Raw genomic sequence first — 12,383 nt, forward strand, 5'->3', positions numbered from 1 at the left:
TTATATAAACAATGGTTTCAAAAGATAAAACTTATTTTTAATAAAGAGACATGCTTACATTAATTAATTATCAAATGGATCGTAAAAGGATAAATAATTATCAAATGCTTACATTATATAAATAATGGTTTCAAAGGATAAAACTTTTTTTCTTAATATCTTTTTACTATACATTAATCACTATTCACCTTCACGCTGTGATAACTTTTTTTTTTCTTTCTTCTCCGTAGAGTATAGGATGTGGGAATGAACAGCGGCGAGATTTTGAAATGTCCTGTAAATATATATATATATATATAAACTAATAAAAAGGGTAAACAGAAGTGGTACATTCAACAAAGTGAACTAATTTTCAACATTCTTGCAACTGCCAACACTTGTGGGCTACAAAATACAAAGATGGCATATTAGCCAATGATAATGAACTAGTTAAGTTGTACCGATTTCGACTGCTGCTCCTATCACAGATACAATAATAATACAAGAAACTTTACAAGAGATACAACCCCCCCTACCTCGAATCTGTTCCAACTCTCAGGGAATAATCAAAAGAGACGGTGAACATATAACAGCCTACTCAATCTTATCTTATTTTACAGACAACAAAGGAAGAGGCTACATCGTGATCCTTCCAGTTCCATCCACCAGGCATGATAGATTTTTCAGTTCTTCACAGAGACAATTAGCTTCTAGGTCTCACCTACAAAATAATGCACTCTAGTTTATAACTAAGGAAGTTATGGGATTCCAGTGAATAATTACTTTTCTCTTTCCTTTTGGGGACCAAAATATAATATTCATCTCAAATGTGAACTACCTTTATGATGAGAAACGTGTTTCTCAGGCATGTCTGGATGCATCATCATGCAACTGTGCAGCCCTCACATTGGGATCATCCTGCCATGAGGAATAAAACTCCAATGTAAGTCATTTAGTATTTATAGCATGATTCTGCAGAATTATAGAACACCAAGCAAACTTACTCGAATGCCATAAGTGAAACCAGTTGGAGTTCGGAAAAAATCCATCTGTCCCTGCAAACACAAAACCCCAATTGGTAAAAGAACGCCATTTGAACAAGATCATAGACTGAGAATTCAGGCTAGCATCATAGGTCGCCATACCAGCCCATGCATGCTTTGTGGAGCACTGTAATAACCATCGTGGCTTGGTGCTATTGAGTTCAATTGCCCCTACAAATGGGAAACCTAGATTTCAACATTAACATCTATGGTACACTATCACTAGCAAATTCATTTATGTATTAAATGTACCAGCCCCTGAATGGTCTGTTGATTCCCATAGTAATTATCACGTGTTGGTGCCATTAAGTTCAGTTGTACCTGCATAATAATAACAATAGCAATAATACTAATAAAAATAAATCAAGTATAAAATCAGCAATTCTCTCAATTGAAAAAGAAAAACTTCATAATTGTATGACACATGATGGAACGTGCATCATACCATTCCTTGCATCCCCTGTTGTGTGCTGTAGTAGCTATCAAGGGTTACTGCTCTTGAGCTTACTTTGTCCTACAAAAATCCTTGATTTTAGTTTTCTTTTTTTCAATGGCACTCTATAGCATAATCAACTCGGTAGCATCAAGACAAATTTTTGTTAACCCCACCGTGCACAATTGAACCACATATAAAGGTCATTATTTCAAGTTTGATACAATTTAATGTACCACTTTAATGTATCTAATCTAAAAGTCTTTCTTAACAGGCTAAATTATTTATAAGAAGGGACAAACCATTTGCTGCAAGCTTTCTTGTGCCCCAACAGTCATAACATCAGATTCAGAGTTCACCTACAATATATAAATAGGTTATATTTGACATATAGCACATGGATAAGGACATAAGCAAGCCAGTCTGTCAATGTTGTTTTTTATTTATTTATTTTTGATAAGCAAACCTTTCTTTTCTTCGTTGGATTCTTTTTTTTATTTGTCTTCCCCGTGCTTCTACTTTGGTTGTCTTCTTCAATGCAGAGTAGACCATGTGTGTCTGATGTGCCAGCTTCTGTGAGGCTCTTACTAGAATTATTCATATTCACACAGGTTCCAAAAGCTTCATCTAGTGCACCCATTGCATAACTAAAACTGTCCAGAGAAAGAGATCCCTCTTCACTCAGTTTCATTGCGCGTTGACATAAATCATTGTATCGTTGTACCCTAGATTGTACTAGTCCCAATTCTTCTCCCGACAAATGCTTGCTCTTTGCATCTTTTGTCCACCGTTTCAAAATATATTGGGATGGGATGGCAGAAAGGCCACAAATTTGAAGAACAATCATTGCATGTCTACAAAGATAACCTTTGTACTCATATAACCCACATATACAGGAAATTTCAGATTTCATTTCATTATATATAACAAAAAAGTCTTGACTCCTTTCAAATTCTTGAACTCGGAAAGTAATGACTGTATTATCATCTTGGCTTTCTCTTTTAGGATGACAAGCAACTACTCCTAGAAGCTCAGCCTGAAATTTCTTGAACACTGCATGTGTGTACACCCCTGAAACACTCTTCTCCAAAGGTGAAGGAGATTTTAATGCAGGCTGTTTGTTCCACGTGTCAGAATCTGCTTTGGCTTCCTCTTCATACCGATCTTGTAGAATTGATTCATACTGTTTCACAAATTCTTGAACAGTGGTCTTCTTATGCACATACTTATCAAAATAGGAATTAACACTTTCTGATCGCTGAACTGTACACAACCCAGCCAAACACACATCTTTCATGTATGTTGGCACCCATAATTTACGATCTTCATATAGTGACTGCATCCATTCATCCTCTTTGAGTTCAAATCTATCAAGAAATTTCCACCACCTTTTTTCAAACTCTTCATTTGTCCATGACTTGAAGATGCATTTTTCAAGTTTTGCCATAAAATTTTCATGCTGTTTGATTACATGACCAAAATTTTCAGAAACCTTCCCCAATATATGCCACAAACAAAAGCAATGACGAGCATCAGGAAAGACCTCCAAAACAGCTGATTTAATGGCTTTGTCATGGTCAGCAATTATTACTTTCGGAGCTTGCCCACCCATTGCTTTCAGCCACATCCGCATTAACCAAGAAAATGTTGCCACACTTTCATCTGATATCAAGGCACATCCAAGCAACATAAACTGATAGTGTTGATTCACCCCAACAAATAAAGCGAGAGGCATCTTATATTTGTTTCTAATGTAAGTAGTATCAAATGACACTACATCACTAAAAGTGTTATAGTCATGCCTACTTTTGGCATCAACCCAGAACAAATTTTTCAGCCGCTGATCTTCTCCCAGATCTACTGTGTAAAAGAAGTTAGAATTCATACTTTGCATCTGTGCAAAAAAATCAAGTAAAATCTTAGCATCTCCTGCCTCTAGTGCCGAATTCCGACCTTTATCGAATGGGTTTTTGGGGTCATTCTTGAGACCAACCACATTTTTGTATTCGGCAAATTGTCTAGCCATTGCAGCATACATCTTCCTTGTTTGTTCACTCACAGCCTGAGCTGGTAATAGCTCATGGTTATGCTCCTTGACGAAACTATGTATAACCCATTTTCCATCTGCCCTTCTCTTCACATGCATACTTGCTTTGCAGTCTGTCTTTGCACATGACCGTCGACCAGTCACATTTTCTGAATCTTGCTTGTTCTGTCTGGCACGTGGTCTATTGAAGGATTTGTCATACTCTCGCTTGGTCCCATATCGAGAACAAGCAAATTTGGCATCAATAAATTCTCTTGAAGTCTTAGAACGCCGGCTGTTTTGTATTGCAGTGTTGAATCCCATAGACCGAGCATATTCTTGATAGAATGAATAAGCTTCTCCATGAGATTCAAATTCCATACCAGAAAGAGGCTCAAGATTCGTATCCTCTTTAAACACTACCATATCCACTGTGGGAGAATTCAAATCCCCACCATCTTCAACACGTACGTCCATTCCAACATCAACCATATTTTCACCTTCTACATCTCCATTATGCAGTTTCTCATCACCATTCAAGATGTTATCGATTGCATTTGGTTCATCTTCCTTATCATGGTCGCCAGAAGGGAGTCTAAGATCTATGTCCATGATGAGAATAAATCACGCCTGGCAAATGACCATCCAATGTTACCTGATGAGGGGAGAGACAAACTAAAATCATGCAATTAACATTGATGAGAATTACACCAGTGGTTAATTAAATGAAAGAATCTACTTTTCTTGATACATGCTTGACCTTCAAATAATCATGATAACAACGGGCCCCAAGATAATAATGAAAGTAAAAAAAGAGTCTGTAAACTGCTTTTAAACACAGTTAATCAAAATATACCAAAAATGCCTAGCATGTTCTAACAAAGTGCATGCCACTCTTAACTCGTTATTTGAAAATATTAAAGGCAGCTAACTCCAGTTAAGTGCACTAAGGGCATATGAATTCTCACTGAGATGTGATTAACATTGATCAATATTATCCAACAGTCTTTAGCTGCAATAGTTGTGCACACAAGGTGAGTGCAGATTTGGGACTATGATTCAAGTCTTCAACTACTAGGCTCATAGCACTCAAGATTTTCTTGTAACAGCAGTTCAATCTGATCCAATCACCAGACAAGCAGAGCCAATCAAGGATATAATATGTTTTTATGTACTTAAAATAACTCACTACTGGAGAAAAGGAAATATGCATCCTTTGACTACATTCTTCATATGAAATAACTGTTTTCATCTAGATATATACATAAAGGGCGCACACCCACACACACATATGTTTTAAAACACAGTTACAGAAAATATCTGGAGACCTTCAAACACTCTTAAAACCTTGAATCTGGCAAAGTTTGTCCCTTCTTGGTCCGGCTCACATTCTGCTCATGCTCACATTCTGAAACCTGCTTTGTGCTTCTAAACTGTGTCAATAGCTTTAGGTTCATTTGCTGAAAGGAACTTTGATATCCCAGTCAAAATTTAAAAGTCTTCATTCTGCAGCAAGAAAGTATTAACCAAAATTAGAAGAACAATGATGCATCCGAAATGCAGCAAAATTTAATAACGAAAAATGTTGCCTATAAATAATTTTAATGCTTTCAAATCCATCGTCAAAACCAGAAAGGAACTGCACTCTTCAATTTCCACGTCTGCATTAGCATTCTCAAGGTGGGTTGCATGACCTTCAAACTATTGCCATTGAAATAGGGAAAAAGAAGATTCTGCAGAAAATATTGCTTTCATCTTTGCAAGGCATGAACTTCCAAAATTTTATATATGGTTGCTTTGATATTTGATTTAACTGAAGGAGAGTCACTAGGTTCTGCTAAAATTTTTGTACAGCTTTAGAGAAAGACAACTTTTCCACGTTTATTTATAAAGATTAGAAGTGTATCACCAAGCAAGCAACAATTGCTCTTAATCTGTACAACCAATGTGGAAAAGGAATGTCCAATACTAATATATGATCGTTTTAAATAAGGGTAATGCCCACAAATTCTACAACGACCTATTTACTCAAATTTTTTGCCAAATAAACCAGATAACTGACAAACAGCATCACATATTACATGAGTGATCGCCTCCATGACGCCTATATGTTCATCTCAGTAGGATCTATGTTCATAAGATATTACAAGATTTTTATATGATGGCTTCAGACCACCTAAAAAGACAACACCAACGCATGGCATGTAGTTATGAGAATGCCAATATGTATCAATAACAAATCTGCGTATGTGATACCCCATATCAAGTGATAATTGTAAGTGGTGTATGGGATCCCACATTACTTGGAAATGAGAAGTTCTTGCTCTTTATAATAGTTACAATGAGACTCCAATTGTATAATTGATTAGTCCTTTTGGAGTATAGGCCCAGATGTTGCTTGGGCCTCTCTTGGGGTGTTATAAATGGTATCAAAACCTATCTCAACCAAAAAAGTGAGACTTGAGCTGTACCACCTACGAGGGACAGGCTCGACGAGAACGTCAGGAATTTAAGGAGGGGAGATTGTGATACACCATATTGAGTGATAAGGATAACTGGTGTATGAAATCCCACATTACTTGAGAATGAGAAGTTCTTACTCTTTATAATAGTTTCAATAGAGCTCCAATTGTATCATTGGCTAGTCTTGTTGGAGTATAGGCCCAGATGTGGCTTAGGCCTCCTTTGGGCATTACAGTGTAATATCAATGCTATGAAATATATACAGGTGGTTCAAAAATGTATGATAGATGTTGCCCATGGAAACAAATATGACATAAATCCATGAAATATCATTTCTTTGAAACATATTCACATTTGAAGTACGATCAAAACTACATGTGCTCAATTAAATTTAACATTCAAATCAACAGTTGCAAAATCCGATAAGAAACTGTAAGTAAGGCCTTTTAAGAAAATGCTCCAAACCTTCAAATTAAAGACCAGATTTCAATCAAAGAATTTCAATAGTCGCTCAAAAGAATCTTAACAACAATGGCCTAAACAGATAACCATATAGTGTTACTATCCCCATAATCTTTAAAAGCGTTGTTAGATCCACATCATCAGCAATCACCACTGATTTACTACACAAGTTTGTTGTAGCTTCCCACCTCCTTCCTATTGCCTCTTTTAGTGAAAAGCTCCCTTAGTTGGGACAATCATGAATAGCCCAAATAATAAAATCCCACTCTATCCGGGATACAATTGTTATAAAGGTCTGAGAAGAGGACAGTGCACTAGGAAATTAAAACACGGGAATTTTTTTCTCCACCAAACTACATGGAAATGATCTTTTAAAATCACTTTTAATTTAAAAATGAAGAAAAAAATGCATTCCTTCTATATAAAAATTTAATCGCACACAACAAATTTGGTATAAACAGCTTTAATATTGAGCTATCAACATCAAGCTACTCAGAATAAACTGCAGTTCAAAACATCAGTAAGCATTCAACTCTCTGATCAACACTCAGACTCCGCAAACTATAAGGTCGAGAAAAAAATTTTACATAGAAATTAAAAACTCTGTTACAAATTTACAGTGGAGAAATGATTCGATATCATCTGAAATGCAGGAGACAGAAATATAACATAAAAGCTTAACCATGAGCAAAATGTGCATAGCTTAGAGCATATAATATAATATATAAGTTCAACATGCGACGCTCCAAGAGAAAACCCAAGCCACATCTGGGCCATACTCCAAAAGGACTAGTCAATGGTACAATCAAAGTCCATTGAAATCATTATAAAGAGTAAGAACTTCTCCCTCCCAAGCAATGTGAGATTGTATACACCCTTACACTTATCAGTCAGTACGGGGTATCACAGAACACCTGGTCAACGATGTTGTTCCATCATATTAGTGCCCTGATTTAGAAATTAAGTATCTGACATGACAGTAAACAGGTACATAATTAAATCGAACAGAGCATATACCTCTTCCATTTCACTAACCTATTCTTTTTAACATTAAAAAAACTTGAAGTTGGCAAAATAATCTAATTCAGAACCCTCCATTTTTAATCAAGGAGTTCATCAACTAATTTCTTACTCTGCAGGTAATAGAATAAAGGCTTGTTGGATGCAAGTGTATTGAGTTTATCAACATATATTTACTCGTCACAATGATAAGCATGCATGCATGGATTAATATGGGTAGACATAAGTACCAAATGGTAAAACATCATATAAGGAAACTAACTCGTGAGGAACCAGATTAATAATAATACATACCAGCCAGAACTTACCTTAATCTTGTTGGAACCAATAAGGTACAATAATGTTCATAAAAGTATTGATACCATAATCGAATACTATTCATATGTTTTAATAAGTAAAATGAAATTATATTAAAACAAGTAAATAGATGTGGCTCAAGTACACATGAAACAAACGAGAACACCTATTTATATATATATGTATATATATTTTTAGTAAGAAAGAATTTTATTCATCGAATGAAATAGGTGAAACCCATGCACATAGAAAGTATACAAAAGAAAACACCTAATTACATTCTATAAAGAAGAAAACAAAAACAAAAAATCATGAGCTAAAGCCCCAATAAGCGCTATAACAGAAAAAAATTGAAATAAAGAGAACGCAGAATTTCCAAATTTCCTCCATTGTGCGCTCCTTATTGTTAAAGCATCGCTCGTTCCTTTCCCGCCAAATACACCACATATTTATATTACTAACGTAAATTCAAAATATTGTCATTAGACAATTTCCAATTCAACAAGGATATAACTTTTTTTTTTTTTAAAAGCAAAGTTCACAAGGACATAACTGCCAACTAACACCTTATATGCTTCACAGTTTAGTCGCATACACATTAAGAGCCAAAGTTGCAAACATATTGACATTGGTTGGCCTTTCACCCCGAGTCATAAGGCATCCCCATATTTTGCCACATACGTGGGTTTCTCCAGTCTGACAAAGTTGGAGAAACACCAGATACCTCGCAATTGCTAAACAGGCGAAGGCCCGAACTCAGCACAAGTTTTCACTATTGGTTTCATATAGCAATTCAAAAACTGATCCCGTCCTTTCGCACACATTCTCGGAATGAATACAGACCAGCAGTCAAATTTATGCAAAGCAATATAATACCACAGTGAACATATAAGAAAATGAGCACAATTAAACTAATTACAGTAAGAAATAATTGAATTTGAGATTTATCAAACAAAAATTGAGAGAGAAAGAGAGCTCAACTCGTCAAGTATGAAGTATGGCATCTGAGGAAAAAAAGCTGGGAAGCAGGGGCGCGCGTGTGGGGAAGAGCGTTTTTATTGAAAAGGGGGAAATGTTTTAGGGTTTGGGTCACGCACGCTGAGCGAGTAGCAAGTCAAATTAGGGAATGGGTTTTGTCTGTTGGAACTTGGGTCTAACTGTACGTCACTCACCGCTTTCCCCCCAAAACATACTCCCAACAAAAACACAACTGAGAAATGAAAACAAGATCTTCTCACAGTAATTGAAGAGTACCTCTCTGGGTAATAATAACTCTCCGCACGAAGAAGATGAAGATGAAGATTCAGCAAGACGAAGATGGGTTTGAGTGCAAAAGAGAGTACAGAAAAAAATTTCTCACGCGACGGGGTGGAGCGAGTGGACCAAACCGAAGCAAGCAAGCTCCCCCAAAATCAAAAGGCTCCCTCTTTCTTTCATTCTCTTTTGGGAATATAAGATTCTAGGGTTTCAATCTGAGTCTCACATCCCCCACTCGCTGTTTTCGTGTTTTCGTCTCACACGCATCGCGCGTGCCAGCTCACACTTTCTTACGTCCGTATATGTGACTGAGTACGTGAATTCGGAAGTCCCAATGAACTTTGTTGGTTGATGGAATACAACTCGTCTAGAAGAAAAAAAATATCACTTTAAAATTGTTTTTGAGTTACTTGATTTGTAATTCGGTATATAAATATATCGTTTATATCATTTAAATGATTAAATTTAATTTATAAAATTAAAATTTTAAAATTTAAAATTTATTTTTTAAATTAAATTATATCATATATATAAATATTTTAATTGAGTGTGTTCTACACACCCACTTAAAAATATAATTTTTTTTAAATAAAATGGTGATTTTTTTATTAATTTAGCACAAAGTTTAAAATCGTGATAAATGATACTAATTTAAAGAAAAATATTTATTATTTGATGATTTATTTATTATTTTTTTTACAACAGGGTTAGAACATGAAAATTTGATTGTTAAATATTCTTTGTGAGAAATACATGTCATCGTCCTATAAAACCATTGATCAATGATTGTGTTTCCAAATAAATATATGGATGATTAACATATTGAAAATAACTGATTTTTGTGTTAAAAGGGGGCATTCCCATTTTTTGTGACATGGTGAGGCGAATCATTATGGTGTTAAATTGAGATGCAAGTGCGTGCAATGTCTTGGGCGATATCAAGTTATTACTTGCTTTTCGTTGTTATCCACATGTGACAACCCTAAATTAGTCCTAAGTTTGATGATTGATGAAAATTTTCGCCTTAGAGGTGTTCATCTTTTTATTTTATTTTTTATTTTTTATACTCGAAGTTATATTTGGTAATTAAAAGAAAAAATTGGACTTAACGTTGATTTTCTAAATTTATAACATCTCATTTTTTATTCTTATAAAGTTTTAATACACAGCTTAATTGGTATTTTCAAATCAAGAAGTTTGCTCCTAGGCGACCCTTTTTTTTTTTTCCAATCATGTGCTATTTTCATTATCATCCTCATATGAGAAAATAATAAAATGTTAAAATTAGGATGGTGTAAAAATCCGATTATTTGACATCGATTCCGCATTGTCAGAGTTTTCAGTATCTATCAAGTCGGAGTCAGACTTGATTCCTTATTGACTCGACTTCAATTTTGACTCAAACATCTAATTTGATACTCTGAGTCCGCTCCAAAATTAGCCTTCAACTTATACCTCTGACTTTAAAATCATTATAAATAAGTTATAAAAATATATATTATGTATATGGTGATTATATATACTCATATTAAAAGTATGTAACTTATATAGTTATATTGAATACTCAACTAATATGTGATAATTATTAATACTAATATTTAATAGACTAATAATCTAGTATATGTACACACTATGCATCATAGTATCACTATCATACATATTACATAAGTTAGAGTAGATGAAAGTTGACTAGCTAATAGTGAGTCATGAAAAAAGATGGTGTGTAATTATACATATAGAGCAATTTTTAATAGTATTTCTTAATAGTTATAATTTATAAATTACACATAACACAATACTAATAAATTAGTAATTGTTAATTATCAATAATTCAATACTAACAATTAAACTTAATGTTTAAAACAACTACAAAAATGTGTTTTTTAACTTGGGTTTAAACAAAATGGCCTACTGTATATTTAAATTTCTTTCTTATTTTCAGATTTACATTACATATGAAATATTTTTAGTTATATTTTTTATTTTTGTATATTTAAAATCGATTTTTTTAATATTTGTAGTAAACTTGAAACTTGAAAGACTGCAAAAAAAAAAAAAAAAGATTTATTAATATATAAAGTCTTATTTAAAAATTGACTAAATATGGAGCCCAACGTAATTTAAAAATGTGGGCTAAAAATTTGTGAAAAAAAAAAATAATCAAAATCTGACTCTACATTGACTCTGATCTGTTTTAACGAAATCAGATCTGATTCTAGGTAAGCTGGATTCGGAATTGGAGCTCATATTTAAACTTCGATTAAAGTTGAAGTCGAAGTCAAAGTCAGAGTCGGATTTTCTGGATACTGACTTCGACAAAATTGGTGCTCAACCCTAGTTAAAATCTCTATGGAATTGGGATCAAAGGAAATATAGGTGGTCCTATTACCTTCAATGATTCCATCTCCTTCAGCTTGGTTTCCATGTTGAGAACCCAACAAGGCCACACAAAGGATGTCGAGTTGAGGCAATCATCTCTTGTTTTGGGACTCTACGCAAGTTGGTCGGCCAATCATCAAAAACAATTTCTAGCATAAACTTGTTGGGTATCATCCCTCCACAACACTTTTCGAGTGTCTTTCTTCGCAATCTCTTCTCCATTTTGCTTTCTTGTGTAGATATTGATGTGCATGCATGCATGCATGCATATGCTATCTCTGTTCCATTTGTATTTGCTATTTGCTCGAGAAATGAAGGAAAAAATGACTGCAGACCAAAACCACGAAGCAAAAGAACAAACAGTAAAGAAAATTCCCAACACAAAACCCAAAAAAGGAAATTCCATTGGCCCTTTTCTGCTGTATGGACAACAAATAAAGAGAATAACAGCGATGGTCATAGCTTTAATTGCTTATATATAGCCTAAAGACCAAAAAACAGGACCACAAGAGAAGATAGCAACTTTAATTAATGGCACCTTCTTTTTCACCAAAAAAGCATACATGAATAATGCTCGACAGTCTACACACAACACATGACCATCATCTTGCCACTCATTACTTCATCGCATCTGTTAAAGTAAATTGGATTGAGATGATAAAATAATATTTTTTAATATTATTATTATTTTAAAATTTAAAAAAATTAAATTATTTATTATATTTTATATTAAAATTTAAAAAAATTATAATAATAAATTAAAATAAATTAAGATGAATTTAAAGTCAAATTCACCCAAACTCACCTGTATTTACCCTGGTCTGTCAAAGTTGTCAGCGTATAAACGCTTTTGTGTTCCTCTCTCACTTTTTTAATCTGAATTTTTTTTAAAAAAATATTTTAAAATAAAAATAAATTTATAAATTAACATAATTTAATATAATATATCAAATTATAAAATTTAATATAATTTATAAATTTATTTTTATATAATCGATATTTTTCTTTTTTTTTCAACTCAATA

At 33.8% G+C, this 12,383-nt stretch overlaps 1 protein-coding gene across 4 annotated transcripts; it reads right to left on the bottom strand.

Moving 5' to 3' along the window:
- Positions 1 to 311: 311 nt before the first annotated feature.
- Positions 312 to 9,211, bottom strand: LOC109017157 (protein FAR-RED ELONGATED HYPOCOTYL 3-like). 4 transcript variants are annotated; one of them, XM_018999474.2, is made up of 10 exons: positions 8,978 to 9,211; positions 4,810 to 4,987; positions 1,922 to 4,136; positions 1,758 to 1,814; positions 1,468 to 1,536; positions 1,275 to 1,343; positions 1,125 to 1,193; positions 984 to 1,034; positions 818 to 897; positions 312 to 700 (listed from the first exon to the last, which is right to left on the bottom strand). In XM_018999474.2, exons 3-9 carry the CDS (start codon positions 4,091 to 4,093, stop codon positions 841 to 843), a joined length of 2,544 nt encoding a protein of 847 aa, XP_018855019.1. In that variant the 5' UTR covers positions 4,094 to 4,136; positions 4,810 to 4,987; positions 8,978 to 9,211; the 3' UTR covers positions 312 to 700; positions 818 to 840. The 4 variants fall into 4 exon arrangements, with proteins under 4 accessions (XP_018855019.1, XP_018855026.1, XP_018855032.1 ...); XM_018999481.2 differs by having other exon boundaries at positions 4,829 to 4,987; positions 8,705 to 9,211; XM_018999487.2 differs by having other exon boundaries at positions 1,922 to 4,111; positions 8,705 to 9,211.
- Between the last annotated feature and the right edge of the window lie 3,172 nt (positions 9,212 to 12,383).

The sequence above is a fragment of the Juglans regia genome, chromosome 14 (assembly GCF_001411555.2).
Source record: "Juglans regia cultivar Chandler chromosome 14, Walnut 2.0, whole genome shotgun sequence".
Taxonomy (NCBI): domain Eukaryota; kingdom Viridiplantae; phylum Streptophyta; class Magnoliopsida; order Fagales; family Juglandaceae; genus Juglans; species Juglans regia.